This window comes from Heterodontus francisci, chromosome 33 (assembly GCF_036365525.1).
Source record: "Heterodontus francisci isolate sHetFra1 chromosome 33, sHetFra1.hap1, whole genome shotgun sequence".
NCBI classification, from domain to species: Eukaryota; Metazoa; Chordata; class Chondrichthyes; order Heterodontiformes; family Heterodontidae; genus Heterodontus; species Heterodontus francisci.
Genome location: NC_090403.1, coordinates 52487644 through 52511791, shown reverse-complemented (window position 1 = coordinate 52511791; position 24148 = coordinate 52487644). Strand labels below are relative to the sequence as shown.

Below are 24148 nucleotides of genomic sequence, written 5' to 3'. Positions count from 1 at the left end.
CTTGACGTATTGGTATGTTGTTTTTCCGTCTATCAGGATCAGCAGTATTTATTGAGCAAACTAGTTCTATTTCCAGCATAAAAATAAATTGTTCATCCTGATATAACTATTCTGTCACTTCATGCAAAAGGTTAAGTTTCAGTTTGTCAGAAGCATATGCCTGCCTGTGGGAACTGTTTTTAGGAGTGATAATGAATAAAGGGCTTTAGCAGAGGCCCGAACTGTACATAATACGACAGACTGGCACATGATCTGTAGAAAATGGTGACTGTGATGGTTCATGGTTCAAAATCCTGGCACTCCCTTACTAATAGCACTGTTGGTGTACCTACACCTCTTGGACAGCAGCAGTTCAAGAAGCTTCCTCCTCAAGGGTAATTAGAGATGGGCAATAAATGCTGGCATTGCCAGCCACACCGATATCACATGAATTTTTTAAAAACTGCATGTGCAATGCTGTCTTTTTCAAGGAGAGGAATATTAGTGTACATCCTGTTTCAGACACCCAGGGTAGGATTTCAAATCATGGGTCAGAACCCTGACATCGCTGTGACTTCCACATCCTTACCCTGCGTTGACACGCAAATGCGCAGGTAGTGCAATTTTTAATCAGCAAGAGCTTAATTGGCCTGAAGTCGTGAGTGGCGGCAGCCACGGGAAGGAGGCAGAATTGAGGCAACAGTGGGCCCAATTTAAAGGGCAGGCGGTAACCATTGCTGAGGCTACCATTCATCCAAAAAGTGGAAGCACCTGAGCAGTGGGCAGGGAGGGCCCCTGCATCATGGCAGCTCCCCACCCCCACCCCACCCCGTTGTGCTGACGACTCACTGGAGTTGCTACTGGAGGTGGTTACTGCGCGCATGAGCATTCTCTTCCCTACCAGCGGCAACAGAAATCCTGCAAGACACCACGAGGGCATGGCTGGAGGTTGCACACTAAGTCAGCAGCAGAAGAATGGTAAGGAGGAACTGGATGCAGTGCCAAAAATGCTTCACTGACCTTAGGTCTAGCAAGGTGAGTGCCAAGAGAGACCTAAATGGTATGCCTCCGGGTCAGCAGTCACCAAATTGCAAAAGAGAGGGGCATCCTGAGGGCATATAGAGTTTCTTACCACAGGAGAGGGGTGTGCTCGGGTGCCTTGTTGACCCAAAAGCATAGGTCAGAGCTCTACTGCCTCTGGTTAGGAGGCTGGAGTGCAGACTACAATAGCATCTGTGAATGAGAAGTTGCAAGTGGAGAGGGCGGGAAACATTGTCTCCAACGGCAACATTCTTCACCTTGCAGGCCAAAAGGGAGTTGAACACCCAGGAGAACAAGAGGGCACACCTGGAAGGTGGGGTACCCCAGCTTGCGGTACTGATGCGATTTGAAGAGCAGGCCCTTGATGTGGCCAGAATGTCAAGCCACAGGAACGCTGGGGATGGAGAAGTGGAAGACTGCCACAGACAGGGTGAAAAGATCTTTATATCCCCATGTTCAGGGGATGCATAACAATACTCCCCATACCACGAGCTTTCAGTGCATAAGCTGTCATGTTATTTTAAGCAGCAGAAGCATCTGTTGACTGTCCCGATCTCTCATCACCTCTTACGTCTGTCACAGGCCAGCTGCAGAGGGGCAGAATTCCACGCTCAGAGAACAAGTTCCTGAGGAATCAGAGGAGGAAGAGACCCTGGAGCCTGCACTGCCCCATCTTGCCAACGCACCCTCCACCAGTGCAGACACTCGCACATCGGTGGCTCCTTGCACATTATTAGAGAAGTTGGCACAGGGTGAAGCACATGTTATTTCTGTGCATGAGGATTTGGGGGAGACAGAGTTGGCTGTGACCAGTATCACTCGGAGAGTGGAGGACAGGCACAGCCTTGCTCAGCAGGGTGGACATGCATTGCCTCAGGAGTCATGAAACATGCTGCTGTACCTGGAGACCGTGACAGTGCCCACTTGTCGGAGTTACCTCAGGCTCTGTGGAGCCATAGGCTCAGAATGGAGTAGTCATTCATCTCGTCCTCCGCAATGACTCGGCGCTTTGAGCGGGTGAGCTTCCTTGATAGAGTAGCCAACCTCTTGAGAGAGCCAATGTGTGGCATTAGTCAGAGGGAGTACAGAAACACTGCACTGACATGCACTGATGCATGCTAGACTCAGCAGCATTGACCAGTCAGTGGTGCAAATGGCACAAAGAAGCATGGAGTGAATGCCAGCTGCACCCCAGCTGGTTGTCCCCTTCAGCGATTTAAGGGCGCCATGAAAGGGCTGAGACGGCAACAGATGGTGACAAGAGGGCCAGCCCTCATGGGCTCCATCATCATCATCATCATCATCCTCCCCCATGTCCCTTCTGGCAGTCATGCCCTGTGACAGAGGCTGCCCCTGCAGTGTTGCCAGTGCAGCAGTCTTTGGAGGTGTCCTTTCTGGCACCTCCAGGACAAGGATGACTGCCATGGGCATCTCAGTCCCAGACAGGTACGAGTGAGCAGTCTGCCTCCACCTCATCCTCAGCCACAGGGGGAGCACCTCGTATAGTGGCCATCATCGGAAGCCACTGCATCAATAATGTCACTTTGGTGTTTATGATGTATATAGTAGTTAACTGTTAAGCAATAAAGCACTGGGAAAGGTTTTGCACTAAAGTTGATTTGTGTGTTTCCATTTCATGTTGGCGAAACACAGGAGAATGGGAATTGAGGGCAATGGAGTGTGGTGGTGAAAATTGTGTTAAATGCAGGCTCCAGAACTATCCTGCCCCTCCTTCCTCATCCCTGCTGCCCAGGGGTCTGCCTCTGCTGCAGCAGATGCTGCTCCTCATCGCTGGTCAGACCAAGTTTGGAGAAGCTTGATCCCATTTTGTCTTCTGCCTTTTCTTCGTTGACATTGGACTGTGGAGTCTGCCTGAACATTCTCTCTCCCCCCACGCCAACCAATTCTGCTCCTCCCCGCCCCCTCCCCCCCTCAAAAAAAATGCCCTCGTCAAGAGTGGAAATAAACCACAAGATATTTCTTGTCACTGAGCACAATTGTTTGTCTGTTATTGAGGGCAATCTCTCAGCCTTCTGCAATGATGCCTCTTGCCTCTGTCCCGTCGTTCCAGATCACTCCCTTTAGTGGTTCTGATGGTGCATTGACCCTTGGCACCAAAATCCAAGTCCGGCCCTTAAATGGGATGCCAACAAGCTCATTGATATGCTTAATTGACCAATTTCAAAGCGTGGGTAGGTTGCCTCTTCTGGCTCCCGTTGGTGCCATTCAAAATCTGAGTGTGCCGTTTTTGTATTAGGAAACAGACACATCAACCCAAGGGACAAATTTGAGTGATCACCTGCCCCCATTCCCGCCCTCACTGACGATTTGAAATCTCGCCTCCAGATGCCTTTAAGGAAAGCTCAGGTTTACGTGGTTAGATGCAGAGTAAAAACCCCCTCTACTCATACCAGACAATGTTTCTTCGCTCAAGTTTCAGATGAGCAGTTCCTATTGCACCAATGTTAACATTTTCATGTTTCACATCCTAGCCATTCTGCAGCATCTTGAAGTGAGTTGGCTGGTTAAAGGTGTTTTTGTGCTGTAAACTTATGCCCAATAGTAGCTGAAGCTAACCACACTTTTATTTCACATAGAATCCAAACAACAAATACAGAGAAAACAGTTGTTGTATAAACATAGGCAGTGCCATTCGAAGATTCTTTGTGCTGTGTATATCCAAGAAAACTTGCCCTGTAGACAGGTACAAATGAGACACTGCTAGAAACCCAAGCAGCAGTAAAAGAGACTAATAGGACTTCGAAATTAGAAGTAGTAACTTTTTTAAAAAAAAAAGTTTGTTACTGCAGCAGGAAGGAATGGGGAATGGCAGTGAGTAGATTTCTGAATTACAAATCCCTTTGAGAGACAAAACAGTAAAGAATTTCTTGGCTCTAAGCGGTAGTTGGAAATCGGGAAGATAAACAGCAGGGTATTAAAACCCTGTCTCTTAAACTGCACTCAAGTTTATGAATAATTAATAAACTTGTGACATATTTATAAATCTATAGCCTGTCTTTAGTTTCTATGGTGTACTTTCCAGACCTACAGCTCCTCTACATTTTTTGCATGGAATATTACAGCGTACAAAAATCTATTTAAACTTCATTATCATTATTGGAATTTGTGTTGTTATCCAGCATAATAAAAATGTTTTTAAAAACCTTTCTGCTACATGTCATCCATCCACCATTGCCATCATTACTCCTGAGGTGTACAGAATGGGAATAAAGATCATTGTTGATGTCATGGTATGAGCAATGGTATGCTACATCCATTAGCCCATATCTGCATGTCTGCTTCACGTATTCCAATTGAATGACTCATGCATAGGTAATGTTACTAGATTAGTAGTCCAAGGCCCGGACTAATGCTGCAAAGACATGAGTTCAACATCCCATTACGCCATGTGGGGGAATTCTGTTTCAATCTGGAACAAAAAGCTGGTCCTAGTAATGATGATCACAAAACTAACAGATCGTCGTAAAAACCCATCTGGGTCAGGAACGACGTTCAGGGAAGGAAATCTGCCATCCTTTACCCCATCTGGTCCACATGTGACTCCAGACCCACAGCAGCGTGGTTGACTCTTAACTGCCCTCTGTAATAGCTGAGCAAGCCACTCAGTTGTTTCAAACTGCTACAGAAAAGTCGAATAAGAATAAAACTGGACAGACCACGCAGCATCAACCTAGGTACTGGAAATGAAAGACAGACACTGCCCAGTCCTTCTCGCTAACATCTGGGCACTTGTTCCAGAATTGAAAGAGCTATCCTATATACTAGTCAAGCAACAGCCTGACATAGTTATATTCACAAATCACACCTTACAGCCAATGTCCCAGACGCTTCCTCCATCATCCTTGGGTGTGTCATGTCCCACAGGCATGACACCCATCAGAGGTGCCAACACAATGGTATATGGTCGGAAGGGAGTGACGGTGAGGGTCCTCAACATTGTCTCTGGACCCCATGATGTCTCATGGCATCAGAACAAACATGAGCAAGGAAAACCTCCTGCTGATTTACACTTGGCGCCCTCCTCAATCGATGAATCAGTGCTCCTGCACATTGAACACCACGTAGAAGAAGCACTGAGGGTAGCAAGGGCACAGAATGCACTCTGGGTGGGGGACTTCAATATCCATCACCAAAAGTGGCTTGGTAGCACCACTGTTGACCCAGCTCACTGAGGCCTGAAGGACATACACTGTCTCCCAGACCAGGCCTGCGGTGTTGGTGAGAGAATCAATAAAAGGGAAAAACCTACTTGACCTCGTCCTCTCCAATCTACCTGTCACAGATGCATCTGTCCATGACAGTATTGGTAGGAATGACCACCTCACAGTCCTTCTGGAGACAAAGGCCTATCTTCACATTGAGGACAGGCTTCATCATGATGTGAGGCACTGCCACCATGCTAAATGGGATAGATTTAGAAGAGATCTATCAACTCAAAACTGGGCATCCATGAAGCGCTGTTGGCCAGCAGCAGCAGCATTGTATTTAACCACAATCTGTAACCGCATGGCCCGGCATTTCCCTCACTCCCCCATTAACATCAAGCCAGGGGACCAACCCTGGGTCAATAAGGAGTGTAGGATACCATACCAGGTGCAGCATCAGGCATACCTAAAAAGGAGGTGTCAACCTGGTGAAGCGACAACACAGGACTACATGAATAGCAGGCTACTTCTGTTGTTTAGCACAGACCAGTGTTATCCAACTTACGGCCTGTGGGCCAGGAGACGGCCCGCCAGAGGTTTCTATCCGGCCCGCAGATGTCTTTCAGAGGTGAGAAATTTCCCATTGGCTTCTTCTTCCAGACAGGCTTTTAAAAAAAGAATCACAAGTCAGTTTCACAGCGGATGGGTGCTGACAGCAGGGACAGCAGCGCTTTCTGAATTTTGAACTGATACGTTGTTTTCCGGAGGGCTTTAAAAAAAACGTTGGCGCCCATCTGATGCTGCACCTGGTATGGTATCGGGGAGGGGCGGGGTGGGTGCAGAGAGGGGGAGCGGGGACAGAGAGAGAGAAAGAGGGGGGCACAGCGAGGACGACACGGGGGCAGGAACTACACAGAGGAGGCACAGAGAGGGGGAGAGAGAGTGATCAAGACCACTAATAACAGTTGAGCATCTTTCTGGAATACTCTGCATTACTACAAGAAGTGTGCAGGCAAACATTGACTACTTATGCAAGCAAAAAAATGGCAGGTATCTCACTAAATCAGTGTCCAACATAGTGAAAAGAAAATAAACCAATAAATTAATCTTCTCATTTAAAGCTTCTTCACAAAAATTCACATTTCTTGTTTTAATTAATAGGATAAATTTTTAATGCTTTTATCTTTCCAAAATTGTCTCACCGGCCCACTATGTAAGACAAAAATTGTAATGTGGACCCCACGTGAAAAGGTTGCACAGCTCTGCTGTAGACAGAACTAAGCGATCCCTGAGCCAACCAATCAGATCTGCAATCCTGCCACATCCAGTCTTGAATGATGGTGGACAACGAACTAACTGGAGGAGGAAGCTTCACAAACATCCCCATCCTCTGAGGGAGGAGTCCAGCATGTCAGTGCAAAAGACAAGGCTGAAGCATTTGCAACCATCTTCAGCCAGAAGTGCCAAGTAGGTGATCCATCTTGGCCTACTCCTGTGGTTCCCAGCATCACAGATGCCAGTCTTCAGCCAGTTCGATTCACTCCACACGATATCAGGAAACAGCTGACTACACTAGATACTGCAAAGGCCCTGACAACGTCCCGGTTTTGGTACTAAAGACTTGTGCTTCCAGAACTAACCAGGTCCCTTGCCATGCTGTTCCAGTACAGCTACTGGCAACTATCTGCCAATATGGAAAATTGCCCAGGTACATCCTGTCCACAAAAAGTAGGACAATTCTGATCCGGCCAATTAGTGCCCCAGCAGTCTACTCTCAATCATCAGCAAAGTAATGAAGGTGTCGTAGACAGTGCTATCCAGCAGCACTTACTCAGCAATAACCTGTTCACCGATGCTTAGTTTGGGTTCCGCCAGGGCCACATGGCTCCAGACCTAAAAATAGCCTTGTCCAAACATAGACAAAAGAGCTGAATTCCAGAGGTGAGGTGAGAGTGATTGCCCTTAACATCAAGGCAGCATTTGACCATGTATGACATTAAGGAACCCTAACAAAATTGAAGTCAATGGGAATCGGAGGAAAACTCTTCACTGGTTGGAATCAAACCTGGCACAAAGGAATATGATTGTGGTTGTTGGCCAATCATCTCAGCCCCAGGACATTGCAACAGGAGTTTCTTAGGGTACTGTCGTCGGCCCAACCTTCTTTATCTGCTTCATCAATGACCTTCCCTCTACCGTAAGGTCAGAAATGGGGTGTTTGCTGATGATTGCAGTGTTCAGTACCATTTGCAACTTCTCAGATCCTAAAGCAATTTGTGCCCGCAAGCAACAGTACTTGGACAACATTCAGGCCTGGGCTGCGAAGTGGCAAGTGATATTCATGCCACACAAGTGCCAGGCAATGAGCATCTCCAATAAGAGGGAATCTAACCATCTTCCCTTGGTGTTCAGTGGCATAACCATCATTGGATCCCCACCATCAACATCCTGGGTGTTACCATGAATCAGAAACTTAACTGGACAAGCTACATAAATACTGTGGCTGCAAGAGCAGGTCAGAGACTGGGAATTCTGCGGCGAGTAACTCAGCTCCTGACTCCCCAAACCCTGTCCACCATCTTCCTGACACATGTTAGGAGTGTGATGGATTAGCAACACTCGAGAAGCTCAACACTATCCAGGACAAAGCAGCCACTCTTGATCGGCACCCCCTCCACCACCTTAAATATTCACTCCCTCCACCACCGGCGCTTGGTGGTAGCAGTATGTAACATCTACAAGATGCACTGCAGCAACTCACCAAGGCTCCTTCAACAACACCTTCCAAATCATGACCTCCACCACCTACAAGAACAAAAGCAGCAGGTGTATGGGAAGACCATGACCTGCAAGATACCCTCCAAGTCACACACCATCCTGACTTGGAATTATATCACCATTCCTTCACTGTTGCTGCGTCAGAATCCTGGAACTCCCTCCCTGACATCACTGTGCGTGTACCTATACCACATGGACTTCAGCAGTTCTAAAAGATGGCTCACTACCACTTTCTCAAGGGCAATTAGGATGGGCAATAAATGCTGGCCTTGCCAGCAATGCTCACATGCCATGAACAAATACAAAAAAAACCTGCCAACTTTATCTGAACGCTGTCTGGGAACATCTAAATACACCTCTCAGCACAGGAAGTTTGAAAGTAAAACAGCTATTGTAATACTAGTCTTTGTGTTTCCTTCAAAGTAATCCACCAGGATTATCATTGTTATGATTGCTTGGGGAGTCCAAGAACAATTTGCATTTACATAGCACCTTTATAGTACTAAATATCCTGAGGCACACCACTTAGGCGACCACAGACGGGAAGCGATAGTAAAACATGAGGATTGTTGACTGAAAACACAATTGGGAAAACAGATCTTGAGGTAGTCTTTTTAAAGATTGGCAAGGAAGCCGCAAGGCCAACAAATTTAGGGAGGGAGTTGCAAAGAATAGGACTGAGGAAGCTGCAAGCTTTGCCAGAAATGGAGGAGTGCTGAGGTGGGAGATGCATAGAAGATCAGACTGAAGGTCTGAATGGTACATGCTGGATGCAAGGCTGAAGGAGCAATTGTTTTCCTACACTACTATTCTGCACTACTGTGACAGAAACATAGAAAGATTTATGGCACAAAAGGAGACCATTTGGCCCATCATGTCCCTGCTGGCCGAGAAAGATATCCAACCTCATTCCAACTTCCAGCTCTTGATTCGTAGCCCTGAAAGTTGAAAATGGTTAAAACTATTGTCGAGAGATATCCAAACACACTTAAAGATTTGAACAGCTATATTTCCTTCCCTAAAAAAACTTGACAGTCAGAGGCAGAATGGAGAAATAGAAGACATACTCAAAACATAGCGGTTGTGTGAATAGCTGAAGGGGTGAGGGATAGGCTGGTGAAGAGGGAAGAATGAAAAACTGGCACACTCAGCAGGCTGCAGTGGCTCAAGAGTCTGATAGAAGAAAAGAGGCAGGTTGACATTGAGGATGCAAATCATCCAATAGAATGGTGTTCCAATGGAGGGTGGTCCACACCTGAAGCACTAAACCATTCCTGTAAAATATCACCAGCTTTAGGGCTATGCATTCTGAACAGCATTTACATTATGTTGGGTATATATTTAGAGTTGGGGATAGTGCTTCAGGGACTCTAGTCACCTATACAAAAAAATCAGAGTAATTTGAAGAATACTTTTATTGGCATCATAACATGGACTTGAATAGTTTTCTAAAATCATAATAAATGAAGTGAGTTTTATCAGCATCTGCAGCATCTCGTATTCCAATTGATCTGACATGATCTTGTGTTTTTAACAATTCTCATCTTCACTGGCGTGTCAGTTTGAATAAAGCCTGATACCACTGTACACAGCCTTTCATCTGCATCTGTTCATTTTACTATCTGAGCTGCTGCTAACAAAGGCAAGCATTGATACTTTGTGAATGAAGGATATGTAGCTTCCATTGTAACTGAAATAATGCTGAGTTTCAGCACACGAGGATCTTGTGGTGAAAGACTTCACGTTCATCCTTTCATTATTGTTTCAGATAGAACCTTATTATTACAAATTCTTCACTCCGTCACTAATGGCAGACCCTACAGAGGTGCCTATGCAGTCCTACATTCTCTTCCTAAACATTTCTGCCTTTGCTTTATCTCATCCTACTTAGCTTTTTGAGCATAGTTTTCATCACCTTCCTAACTCTTCTGCTAACTCCTGCTTGGTGTCCATCCATCCGAAATTCATATTTATTGTTATTAAGCACAACAGATTGCAAACCAGTAGATAAGTAAACAGCCAGTATATGTTTATTTGCTAAGAAAGCTTGCTTGGCAGTGTTCAGTTATCCAGATTCCATTATTAGAAGCCATGACCTCAATTTGATGGTCTAGTGGATTTAAAAAATCTTTGGATCTACTTGGGACCGATCAGAATATGGGGCTGGAATATGTGGATTTCTGGTCCATTTAAGTCCTGTAAATTCTACAAGACGTGAGGGTGAGAGGAAGATGTGCCTTTCCTAACAAGTGTACAACCAGACAAATGTTTAGTTTAGGACTGAATGGCATAATGTGTTACTAATTTCATAATTTACACCCATCATAGAATAGTACAGCACAGAAAGGGCTGTTGCACAGTTGGCTCTCCCCTTGCGTCTCTGTCTTTTTTCCTGCCAACTACTAAGTCTCTTCAACTCACCACATTTTAGCCCCGTCTTTATGGCTGCCCGCCAGCTCTGGTGAACGCTGGCAACTGACTCCCACGACTTGTGATCAATGTCACAGGATTTCATGTCGCATTTGCAGACGTCTTTAAAGCGGAGACATGGACGGCCGGTGGGTCTGATACCAGTGGCGAGCTCGCTGTACAATGTGTCTTTGGGGATCCTGCCATCTTCCATGCGGATCACATGGCCAAGCCATCTCAAGCGCCGCTGACTCAGTAGTGTGTACAAGCTGGGAATGTTGGCCGCCTCGAGGACTTCTGTGTTGGAGATATGGTCCTGCCACCTGATGCCAAGTATTCTCCGGAGGCAGCGAAGATGGAATGAATTGAGACGTCGCTCTTGGCTGACATACGTTGTCCAGGCCTCGCTGCCATAGAGCAAGGTACTGAGGACACAGGCCTGATACACTCGGACTTTTGTGTTCCGTGTCAGTGCGCCATTTTCCCACACTCTCTTGGCCAGTCTGGACATAGCAGTGGAAGCCTTTCCCATGCGCTTGTTGATTTCTGCATCTAGAGACAGGTTACTGGTGATAGTTGAGCCTAGGTAGGTGAACTCTTGAACCACTTCCAGAGCATGGTCGCCAATATTGATGGATGGAGCATTTCTGATGTCCTGCCCCATGATGTTCGTTTTCTTGAGGCTGATGGTTAGGCCAAATTCATTGCAGGCAGCCGCAATCCTGTCGATGAGACTCTGCAGGCACTCTTCAGTGTGAGATGCTAAAGCAGCATCGTCAGCAAAGAGGAGTTCCCTGATGAGGACTTTCCGTACTTTGGACTTTGCTCTTAGACGGGCAAGGTTGAACAACCTGCCCCCTGATCTTGTGTGGAGGAAAATTCCTTCTTCAGAGGATTTGAACGCATGTGAAAGCAGCAAGGAGAAGAAAATCCCAAAAAGTGTGGGTGCGAGAACACAGCCCTGTTTCACGCCACTCAGGATAGGAAAGGGCTCTGATGAGGAGCCACCATGTTGAATTGTGCCTTTTGCCTTTCATATTGTCATGGAATGAGGTGATAATACTTAGTAGCTTTGGTGAGCATCCAATCTTTTCTAGTGAGATCAATGAAAGCAATGTAGAGGGGCATTTCTCCTATATCTGACGAAGGGAGAACAGCATGTCAACGGTCGATCCCTCTGCACGAAAGCCACACTGTGCCTCAGGGTAGACGCGCTCGGCCAGCTTCTGGAGCCTGTTCAGGGCGACTCGAGCAAAGTTAATAATATCATTACACATGGGATTGTTGCAATATGAAGCTTTTGCCACAAGGATTGGTTGAAAGAAAAACCATTGCATCTTTTAAGGGAAATTTAGGTAAATATGTGACACAGAATATACAACACTGTTGGGAAATTTTTAGTTTGTATTGCCTCTTTGTGTACTGTAAGATCTGATGGTTCTATTCTTTTGTGGTAGTAACTCGAAAGAATGATCTTACTCTGTACATAATCTCTGTTCTGTAAGGTCTCCATAGCTGCCCATCTCAAACAATTTTATGTTCTGTTAATTTTCCATTTAGATCTAATAGGTGTCAAATATTTTTTATCTCGTGCAGGCATAATGCGCAGGCATAATAAAGAGGTTCTTTATCTACCTAAGTTGTAATGCCAGACATCATATGTTGTAGGGTGTGAGAGTCCCCTGCGGAGTTTCACTTCGGTTTGGAGCCGTACTCTGAACGAAACAGGAATGAATGACTCAACACCAAATAATGTGTTAAAACAATAATTTTTATTAAATAATTATTAAAATTTGTTAATGATTAAAATAAGAAAGAAAGATAACTTTATTCAAAAGAAAGGAAGGAAAAAAGTATTAAAAAAATTATAGCACAACTGCTATAACCCCAAATTAGTCTGTTCACGACAGCTCCCTAAAATGGTACCGTTCCCCCCTTGGTACATACATCACCAAATCTCTGGACAACCTTGCATTGGCGTGGACCGTCCGGTCAGTCACTTAGTTGACATCCCTTCTTCCGTAGTCCTCAGTGGTTGACTAGTCCACTCTGGCTGTAGCCCTGAATATTGGATACTGTGCCCCTTTAAGTCCAATTTCTGGCTCCATTCTAGCTTTCCGAGGCCTCCATCATACTTTCTGAAAACAAGAGTCTGACAACCATGAGTCCTTATCAAATTCTTCTCACAGGCACTACAAAGCTGTTCAGACTGTTTACACAACCTTTGATGGTGTCTCTCACCTGCTATCAATTAGGTGAGACTGTCCATCAATTAAACTGCATCTTCTGACTTCATACCATAGTGGACCATCCTGTGTGCATGGTTATCCATCGTCCTGGCTTGTTGTTCAAGGGTCATCAAATACCATAAGAACAGACTTCTGTTTAAACAATGGGAAAACAACCATTATTTCCAAGAAGAGAAAAACAATAGTTCAGACAAAACAACAGTTGCATGGCCTGTTTTGACCAGCATGAAAACAAAAGGAAGAAGTTCTTGGAAAAAACAAGTTCACAGTTAATAGTATTACCAGTGATTACATAATTGACTAATTACTTGACGTTTTCAGAGCATAATCACACTTAGATTTAAATCAATGTCTACAAAGTAAACTTTAAAAATTCACCACAGGTTTAATACAGGTATTTTTTTAAAATCAAGAGTAAAGCAGAAGTAAAATGCAGAAACGTATAAGTATAAAAAGTAGTGGCTGCAGGCCTCAGGCCTACAATGTGTTGTGTCCGGAAATGGTAAAAATGTTGATACCCACATTTAAACAGTTGGCAGCCAAGCATATTTTTGTTAATAAATTGGTCCAAGGGGTGAAAGATTTGATTTACAGGGGTATTCCTGTAGTAATGCATTAAATAGTTCTATTGTTCCAGATTGGCAGGGTACTTGATCCAAAACAGCCATTGACTATGCAAATCATTTTAGGGTGTGAATCTGCTGTGTAGGTTACACCTCTATTTGTAGAATTTACGGTAGAAATATTTTGGTTAATTATATTGATCAGGCTTCAGTCTTAACCATAGTGTTTGTAGTGAATGGGAATAGAATATGTTTGACTTGAGCAAGATTTGATTTAATCAGAGTTGATCTTGAATGAGCTACACTATTATAACCATATGTAATTCATTACCTCTAAAGTAACTTGGGATATCCTGAGATTGTGAAAGGCAGGACATAATGTATAAAACCTGTGGCTAACATTTTTGTTCCCCTGGTTGCGGTGCATAAAAAAGCTTTTTATTAGATGGATACAGTAGATTAATTTATTAATTGTTTTCTGTCCCCATCTCTTTCCCACCACAGATGAGCCAACAAGTCCAAGTATTGACCTGGTGGCAGGTCACATCCCTGCTTCAGCTGTTGTTTCAAGTGGTCAGAATTCAGCTCCAACTATCATCACTAGTCCAGCTTCTCCAACTTTCACCTTCCCCCTTGTTCACTCACGCTATTACTCTCAGGATTGCAGTAAGTTTGCATATGTACTAATTTTGCTAATATTTTACACAAGACAGTGAATAAGTAGTGATATAACACTGCAACAATGATTTTTTTATCAACCATGATAGAGAGAATAGGACATTTTAAGCATACAGTAGTTTTTGAGTATAATATGCACTCCTATTACCACAAACATTTTTTCAAAAAGAGTGCATATTAAACACATTAAAATTTCTCTTAAAATTTAGTCCAAAAGTAGGAAGCGCCTGTGAATTTTTAAGATTTAAGGTATGTGAAGGTATGAATATGTGGATCATTCTTGCCTTTCAATTAGGTTGCATGCCATTAATTGCTCAGGATGAAATACCTGTAGGTTACATTTTATTTATAGGGCACATCCAATTGTCAATTCGCTATGGTCCTTTTATCAGAGAGTAGCAATGACACAAGTTTGCTCTCTCTCAGCTGCAGATAGGTTGAGAATAAGCAAAATCTAAGGGTTTCACACCCTAGCATCTTCTCTGTGGGAAAAGTGAAAATTGCTGCTTTGTTAAACGTTCATTAAATTGAGATGTCGTACTTCCCAACAAACCTCCCTTTAATGCTTTTGTGCGCAATTGTAGTTACATGGTCATGGTGCCTTATTGAGTCTCAGAAACATCTAAAAACGTTTCCCAGCCAATCAATGATTTTGAAATTCTGCCACTGGTTTTGAAGGCCAAGAGAAACAAATGTAAACCTTACTAAATTTTTAATGTTTTCTTCCTTGGAGTCTGACTGTTTGTAAAATTATACATGTATGTTAATTAATTTGGGATTCACATCAAGACAAATTAATGGCAGTGGAATGAATTGACATAGATTGTGATGGTCAATCATCACTCTACAGAATTAGTTCTGATATTTAGAGTGGAGCACAGCTTTTAAAGGTATCAAATTTAGCTGGTGCCATTGTGAAGTACATTGTAGCTCTAACATGCTGTCATGAAATAATAGGATATGGATTCCTAGTTAAGTTCCCTACGCAATAGCTTTCTAACCTGTCATGTTGTAGGGGAGACATCAAGCTAGGCACAGGGAAGTTTGGAAACCAAAGACTGGTACACAATAGAATTGGCAAATGCCTAGAAATGGATTAAACTGGGCTTGATTTGTAATGATCAAGGGCATGAGCGAAGTTTATCAATAGGTTTCTGGTGGGGAGGTTGGGCTATCACCTGATTTTATATGCATTTTTACAGTAAAAGTTATTATGTACATTTCAATATTGCAAAATTTTAAGTTTTTTTACCAACTGGGAGCCAATAGGGAACAAAATGTCTTAACAAATACCCACTGAGCCAAGAAAAGTCCAAGATCTGTTTTGTCCGGTACATACTGTTTAACAATCAATATTTTAAAGTTTATTATGATACCTGTAACACAATATCCATTGCCAAGAGTGAACAAATTTACAGCAAATACCAATGTATAACATTGGTAACGGCACTTCAGCCACAGTGTTCAAATGGTAACGGACAAGTTAACATTTCATGCTGTGGGTACTGAAATTAGGTATTGTTCTGGTTTCACAATTTTATTTTTGCTTTGTCTATTACATTTGCTATTTTTTCTATTAGGCAACATTAAAGCCAGTCGACGGTCATCTTACCTTCTTGCCATAACAACAGAAAGGTCAAAGTCCTGTGATGAAGGGCTGAATACATACCGGGATGAGGGAAAAGTGTACTCGTAAGTTTTTTTTCATGGACAGGTTCTCTCATTAGAATGTATGCAGAAAATCCATGGTGTTTCTTTTTAAGGAATTCCATACTTATAATAATTAGATTCACAGCATATCACATACTCAGGTCAAAGCCACAAATCCAATATTTTGTTACATAGGGATCATTTGGAAAGTACACATATCAAGCATAGCATGAAAATACATCTGACATTATTTACATTTATTATTACAAATCTGCTTGATCATAATGAGTTTTAATGAGGCCTGTTAAAGGGCAATTTCTAATAGGAGAAATGGTGCCCGAGATTATGAATAAAACGGGCAAATATCTATATTTCAAGAAAGTGAATTTAAAAACTACAAACTCTTCTCAAATGATAGAAGCCAACCTGAATCCTGAAGTTTAAAATATCCTCTAAATGTCCTTTATATTTGGTACAAGCCTCGCGGTAATGTCTCAATTGCTGAGTACAGCTGAAGCATCCAAATCTAAAGCACTGCAAAGACAGTATACTTTTAACCCCTTCTTTACACGTGGTCTCCTCATAAGCAGTATCATTTTACAAGGCATTAAAGATTAATAATGTCTGTAGTCAAACAACATGTTTTAAAGGATAAGGTCTATCTAATGTGGCAGTGTCAATTGAAATAGAAACAAAATACTGGATGTGCTTAGCAGGCTATACTGCATCTAAAAAAAGAAAAGACAATGAAATATCTATCTTGACTTTCAAGGGTGTTATCAATCTCAATAACAACTGAGCTAACGCAGCACCTTTCACACTAGTTAACACCACTAAATCCTGTGTGTAAGCACCCCTTGTACATTTTTATGAGTTAAATAACATTTGACCTGATTACAATTTATACTTTTTTAAGCTTAAAACAGCAATCATAAAATAAGTGTGACTTTACTCATAGTTGCAATTTATAACCACCTTCTATAATTATTGGATGCCGATAAGTCTAAGAAGTTGATGTATTTTGATCCTAGTTATATTCTTCATTTTTATTAGGAAATTGCCAAAACGGGTTCCTAGTCTGAAGATGCTGAGGAACTTTTTCACAGATGGGGTAAGAGTTGATTTTAGAAATGGGAGAAGAAAAATGAGTAACTCACAATATTGTTTACCAGTGGAGTCACCATGAATAATAGTCTGCACTAATGAAGAACAGAACACAGCTGGCAACTGTGTTTGACCTGCATTAACCTGCTTCTTAAATGGACACTGTGCACAAACTGAGACACATCTGTACAAAAGCAAAATAACTGCGGATGCTGGAAATCTGAAATAAAAAGAGAAAATGCTGGAAATACTCAGGTTCTGATGAAAGGTCATAGATCTGAAAAGTTAACTTTGTTTCTCTCTCCACAGATGTTACCAGGCATGCTGAATATTAACAGCATTTTCTATTTTTATTTATCTGAGAGACACCTGTTTGCAAGGATTAGCTACATACACTTATTCTGTTGTTTGCGATACTTTCACTGCCCATTAGTACAACCTACTTGGTGAATAAGTAGTGATTAATAGTTGCATTTTGACATCCCCTCCAGATCCAGATCCATATTGTTCCAATACCCAAGTCAAAACCGTTGCAGAAGGAATATGTTTCTGTAATAGGCACAGCTCCAGATTTTATGATGCATTAAAAGTTAATTTCTGAAACTAATTTTTTTTAACTATAAGATCTATTTTATAGTCAATTAAAATAAAAGAAACTTGTGAAATTCTCTCTGGAGTGAAATCCTCATCAGACTTCAACTGGAATAATACATAAATGTAGCTTAATATTGATCACATATTATGTTTGTTTTGAGGCTTGCTGCTGAGCTAGGCACTGCTAGTCATGTACATGCGTCTGCATTGGTGTTTGGTGTTTAACCACAAGATAGTTCAGTGGAAGTATTTTCCAATTGTATATATTTTTTAAAAACCTTAAATAATCAAAACCTTAATAAAAAAAAAAAATCAAAATTTGCACCTGATTAGGCACCCAACATTTTGGGTCTCTTATCACTGATGAGTGGAACTCCACGCACCCTAGAATGTCTTCATTAATTGTAGAGTTGTGTCATTAGACAGGCCTGAGACTGACTTCTTCTTGGGTGAGAAATTTGACACTTTTTAAAAAAAACTCCCATGACTTAAATGAAAGTCAAGATCAGTTGTTGTCTTCAGGTGAAGCAGAGTTGAAGGGTGGAAATAATTGTATTGGGATGCACAGATCTAATTCAGTCTCCGTTTTAAAGTCCTGCTTTTCTTTCCTTTTTTTTATGATGCTTTGATTTTTATATTATTTTCAACTAAATAGAAAAACTTGCGCAAATTTGGGAAGTAGAGTTGGTTGGAGCATGGCAATCTCTCTGCTGTAAAAATTGAAGTACTGTGCTGCTGCAACATCCTCATTGTTGGAATGTTGTATTTACAGTGCAACAATATTAAATAGGCAGAGTCTATTATAAATGTAAACATAGGACTATATAATGGGGAAAAAGTTGACAGAAAAGTGTGACAGAATGTGACAACAGAAAATTTTTGCAGCCATAACATTTTTAATATATTAATGGATTGTCTTATTTTTATTAGAGGATTATTTCAACAAAAAACTGCCAGTTTTTTTTTTACCTTTAATACTCTGCATTATATAATGGGGTATATTTTCTACCGTGAGTGGACTTTGGGCAGCTGCCACTCTTCCTTGCATGAGAGCTACATTGACGTGAATATTCTCACAGCCACAACAATGGCAGAAATAGAATAGTAGGTCATCGCCACCATATTCAAAACAGAGAAACCCTTTTTCTGCTGGGTGGAAAGCCAAAAAGTTCAGCACAACGTGTCTTTGAATGCACTTAAAGAAACTTGTGCATAATAGTTATTGTACCGTCCATCGTACGGAGAAGAAACTTATGACCAGGAAAAACGGTCTTTACTAATCCCTATGAAACTAATGAATGATACTTATTTGCCATGTATGAGAAAAGTTCTTCAGATCATCCTCACTGGTACACGATTATGATAGTTTCTATCATGGTTCCATTGTGTAGTTGAACAGTATTGGAGGTCTTGGTATATACATGCCTGGATGAGCAGTGCCTGGTTCAGCGTGAGCTTCAAAGCAAATACGAAAAGTGACCCTCATGAAGTTTCATTTGTGCATCATTCCAGTGAAAGTATGGTGAAGCTTTAACTCGAGGTGGCGACCCTCAGTGTGAACATTGCACTCTGAAGCTGTTCTTGTACTCTGTACTCCTACAGCAATGAATTTGCCTTGGGATTGGAACAATGTAAACACCAATCCAGGGGATGCCAAAATGTACCTATTAATCATTACCTGCTTGTTTCCAGGTCACAGGGGAGGCCAACTGTTCTCTCCAATGGGCCAACTGTTCTCTCCTTCTGCATGGTTAGATTCTAAGGGTTCATGGGTCATGTTCTTTATTTCCAAAGTACCTGAATGACTTCTATCAGAAATAAAAATAGCAGACTTTGGAACTGTATAGAAGGTCACTAAGCATCTGAAAGACATTCATGGGCTAACATTTCTAGTCGGAGCTTTCATCAGTTTGATTGGTCCTGACCAAAATGTTGGCCTCTGTTTGCTTTCAGATGCTGACTGATCTGCACAGTTTCAACATTTTCTGATTCTGTTGCAGATTGCCAACATTAAGAGTGTGTATTTAGAATACTGCGGTTAAAACCCTTCGAAGTTATGCTTTCAGCAATCAAAATTTTATGACTAGCTTCTGGCATGGGAAATTGTTAAATCTATGGCAATGATTAATCCATAAAGCATTCAATGATTAAAAATAACTAAACTATTGTATTATTTATAACAAAATAAAGTTTAATGTCTGCACCAATTAAGATAAAACATGGCCTTACATGACTTAATGCAAAAGTAATGTAAATCTATAAATATTGCGTGCCATTCACTGGAGAAGTGTACAGACCATCTTAGCTTGAATTATCATGACATTTTTCAAAGGATATGTTGGGTATCTATATGAAAGAATCATCCAGTTCATAGAGATTTTAAACTGTGAATATTGGAAACCTACAAGTTAAAAACAGATAACGTACAGAGGGTCAGACAACACCAGAAGGAAGACAGTTTAACAATTGTGTTGGAGCTCTTTGTGTGTGAAAGAGTCTCATTAACCTCTTTTTCAGACTTTCAGTGACCTGCTGTGCACTTCCTGCATTTTCTATTTTTAATCTAATTTTAACAGACAGTGCTTTTTAGAAACTATGGGCAGGATTTTATATTGCCCTTGAAGATGAGAACAGAGGTGGGAGGGGGGAGAGGGGCACACAAAATGGCATGGGGATGATGTCGGGCAGCAGGAGCTCGCCCTCATCAACCCCACCCCCTTTCCTGAGCCTGCCTGACTGGTCCCGGTGACCCCAACTTCGCTTATCTGTGTTCCTGGGTCTCCTGCATCTTCGCCACTGCAGGCTTCCTGGAATACCAGCACCGCCGGTGGCACTGCTGGTACTGCAGAGCTGTTGGCCCTCCAATTGGCTGACAGCTCTGGAGGAGAGGGCTTGTCTCATAAAGGGACAGTGTTCCCGATGGTGGGCAGTTAATCGGCTGCCCACCATAGAATTCCACTGGGGGTCTGACAGAGGGCCAAGGCAGGGTCTCCCCTGCCTTCCAGCCTGCCACCAAGACCCAGTTGCCAGGATAAAATCTGGCCCCACATTTTTGATGCCTGTAGGTATCCATGCGGTGCTTTATTTCTCTTCATATATTGCTTCACTAACTGCTAATAAGGATTCTAGTTCAGATTATACATATTTTGATTAGATCTCTTGCCCAAGGTATAGTATGTTACACAGCAAAAACCATTTGCCCTCATATTTTTTCCTTAAAATTTCCTAGTAATTTTTTTTTCCTTCTGAGCTCATCTATTTGTCTGTGATCCCCAAGCAGATGAATAGAGACTGTACCTGCTTGTAGACTTTTGCCCTGGTTGCTCCTTATGCACTTATTGATTTATGTCCCATTCTTTTCCACCTCTCCAAACCTTTTAGGAAAGGCCTGGTCTCTTGCTTGGCACCCCTCCCCCCCCATTAATGGCATGTTAGTATCAGGAAGTCTGTCTTCCATTGATTCCTTTTGTAGTCCATTGAAGGAAAAGTTTAATACTTGTATTAGCATTTACAGAATCACAGAATAATACAGTGCAGAAGAGGCCCTTCGGCCCGTCGAGTCTGCACCAATGCATTAAAGACACTTGATCTGTCTACCTAATCCCATTTGCCAGCACTTGGCCCAAAACCTTGAATGTTATGTTTAGTTTAGTTTAGTTTAGAGATACAGCACTGAAACAGGCCCTTCGGCCCACCGAGTCTGTGCCGACCATCAACCACCCATTTGTACTAATCCTACACTAATTCCATATTCCTACCATATCCCCACCTGTCCCTATATTTCCCTACCACCTACCTATACTAGGGGCAATTGCTAATGGCCAATTTACCTATCAACCTGCAAGTCTTTGGCATGTGGGAGGAAACCGGAGCACCCGGAGGAAACCCACGCATACACAGGGAGAACTTGCAAACTCCACGCAGGCAGTACCCAGAATTGAACCCGGGTCGCTGGAGCTGTGAGGCTGCGGTGCTAACCACTGCGCCGCCCATGCCAAGTGCTCATCCAGGTTCTTTTTAAAGGATGTGAGGCAACCTGCCTCTACCACCCTCTCAGGCAGTGCATTCCAGACCGTCACCACCCTCTGGGTAAAAAGGTTCTTTCTCAAATCCCCCTTAAACCTCCTGCCCCTCACCTTAAACTTGTGTCCCCTCGTAACTGACCCTTCAACTAAGGGGAATAGCTGCTCCCTATTCCACCCTGTCCATTCCCCTCATAATCTTGTACAAAATCTCATCATATTTTCCTCCCGGGGTTCTAGATAGTGATCAGAAGTGGGACTTTTGTTGATTCTTCCCCCAGCCTAAGGGCTGGAATTTTGCAGCCCCCAACAAGTGGGTGGCAGTGGGGGGTGGGGGGGCGTAAAATTGATTGGCAGGTGTGTGGGGGGCTGTTCGTAACAATTTTACGCGGGGCAGCGACGGCAAGAAACCGCACGCCCGCCCCAGGCCAATCAAGGCCCTTAAGTGGCCAATTAACTGCCGCTTAAGAGCCTACTCCTGCCGCCGCTGGTATTTTACCTGCAGCGGGCGGATGGCAAAGGCCCCAAGAACACCGCCAGGTAAAACTTGGCAGCCTTCTTGCGGGCTGTGGGGGCCAGGGCACTCCTGATTGGGCATCCTGTGCCCCACAGAGGGCCACCCACGAAGCCCCAACTGCCCTTACTGCACAAACACGCCCCCGCGCCCCCCTCACACACAATGGACTCCCCCTTGCCTCACCTTGTTCCCAACAAGGCCTCAAAAACTTACTTTGTTCTGGGGCCGTCCTTCACCTTGCTTGCAATGGCTGAGTGTAGTCCCAGCAGTGGCCACCATTCCCATTGGCGCTATTGGGACTAAGAGCAGTTGGCCTGCTGATTGGTCGGCAGCTCTATTAGGCGGGACTTCCTGCCTCAAGGAGGTGCAAGTCCTGCCCAAGGCCAATTAGGGCCTGGGGAGCAAAAAATCCCAGCCTGGCTCCCCAGGGCCACTGGGTGCTCTCCCACAGTTAAATTCCAGCCAAGGTTTTTGCAACAGATTGAAATGGTCCAGTTGCTGCCCTGGCTGAGATTGGCTAACTCAACAAGCTTTTTTTAAAAGCAGCAGTCCAAAGTCTAAATATTTTAGTACTTGTGCTCAAATTGCAACGCTGGCAATCCTGTCAGTTTACAAGTGTTCTAAACGTCAGTCTGCAGCTGCCAGTTATCAACTAGTCAGTGACTGTAATGAAACTGCCAGGGTGTAAGAGGAGGTGTGGAAGGCCATTATATCTGTCAGTGAGCAGGTATATACCAAAGTTATTGTTTTCTTTCTTGATCAGAGCTCTATTTCATGAGTACAATGAGAAAATGAAAAATAAATGGTATCATTTGGTGCTGTATTTTTTTGAGTACCAGATTTTCCTGACTGCTAAAAGTGGCTTGGACAGACCTTAGGACCAAGCCACTTGGTTTTACTGTTGGCTGCAGCAAGTGTGTGACCCAGGGGCCCGACAAGCAGGGATGATGGAAGGGAATAAAGTGATTGCTAAGAATGCTAAAAATGATCATCTGGATCCGAATATAGCAATGACCAGTAACTGTAAAACAATGTTAAAACATCATGTCCTATGATGATTTGTATTGTATTCCTCAAAGTGCCATGTTTAGCTTTAAAGGCCAGCCAGTGTTGTAAATCCTAACATTTCATTGCAGACAAGACTACCATTTGGTATCTCCCTGGACTCGGTACTGGAGTGCTGACTTGGGTTGCATTAGAGTGTTAAAGTGGAAGTTTGGTGACTGAGGATAATTAAGGGTTAATTTTATCTTAAGTCTAGTCTGTCTTTTATTTAGCAGGTTAACTTAACAGTTGCTGTTTGGGTTGGAGAAGGTGAGTTTTAGACCAGCTTTAAACAGAGTTCACTCAGGCTCTGCTTGCAGCTGCACCTTGTTAATTAGAGAATTGGCTTAAACCAGTTTTCAGGAGCTAGAGTCAGTCAGTATAAAAGTGGGCCATCTTACAGTGCTGACCTTGTTTGCATTGGAGTGCTGACTTGGGTTGCATTAGAGTGTTAAAGTGGAGGTTTGGTGACTGAGGAAGTTCGGTGAGGAGGGAGCGAGGAGCTCCTTTCATTTCCTACCTGTCCTCAGAGTGAGGGGAGCTGAGAGTCTCCAAAGAGCACAGCTGACTGGTGAGTATGTCCTGGTGGGTATTTTTCAAAGTGGATTGAATTGTAAGTCATTGTTTTAGCAAGACTTAATTGTTTTTTTAAAAATATAATCTTTTAAAGTTTTAAATTTAAAGGGTTTAGTCATGGCAGGAGAGCTTGAAGCCGTGGTTTGCTCCTCTTGCTGCATGTGGGAATCTGGGAACATTTCCAGTCCCCGGGACCAGCATGTGTGCAGGAAGTGTGTCCAGCTGCAGCTCCTGGAAGCTCGGGTTTCAGAGCTGGAACGGCGGCTGGAAACACTGTGGAGCATCCACGAGTCTGAGAGCATTGTGGATAGCACGTATCGAGAGGTGGTCACACCGCAGCTGAAGGGACTTGAGGAAGGAAGGGAATGGGTGACCACCAGGCAGTCCAACAGAATCAGGCAGGTAGTTCAGGAGTCCCCTGGGGTCCCGCTTGCAAATCGGTATTCCATTTTGGAGGCTGATGAGGCCGGTTCCTCCAGGGAGTGCGGACAGAGCCAAGCTTCTGGCACCGCAAGAAGCCTGTCTGCACAGGAAGGGAGAAAGAGAGGAAGAGCAATAGTAATAGGGGATTCTATAGGCAGGGGAACAGATAGGCGCTACTGTAGCCGTCAACGTGACTCCAGGATGGTGTTGCCACCCTGGTGCCAGGGTCCGGGATGTCACTGAACGGCTGCAGGGCATCCTGAAAGGGGAGGGTGATAAGGCAGAGGTCATGGTACGTGTTGGTACCAATGACATAGGTAGAAAGAGGGATGAGGTCTTGCATCAAGAATTCAGG

At 43.3% G+C, this 24148-nt stretch overlaps 1 protein-coding gene and 1 long non-coding RNA gene across 8 annotated transcripts in view; one reads left to right on the top strand and one right to left on the bottom strand.

Annotated features, from left to right (window-relative positions):
* Positions 1-24148, top strand: part of LOC137348208 (rho GTPase-activating protein 23-like) — a 515957-nt gene that overhangs the window by 419612 nt on the left and 72197 nt on the right. For all 7 annotated transcript variants that reach the window (XM_068013572.1, XM_068013573.1, XM_068013571.1 and 4 more), the window contains 3 exons: positions 13690-13851; positions 15444-15555; positions 16567-16624. In XM_068013572.1, the coding sequence (XP_067869673.1) occupies positions 13690-13851; positions 15444-15555; positions 16567-16624 (332 nt within the window). The remainder of the gene's footprint in view (positions 1-13689; positions 13852-15443; positions 15556-16566; positions 16625-24148) is intronic.
* On the bottom strand, positions 12294-15649 carry LOC137348210 (uncharacterized). The gene is made up of 3 exons (XR_010969097.1): positions 15476-15649; positions 12615-12754; positions 12294-12525 (listed from the first exon to the last, which is right to left on the bottom strand). It is a non-coding gene; the product is annotated as an uncharacterized lncRNA (long non-coding RNA).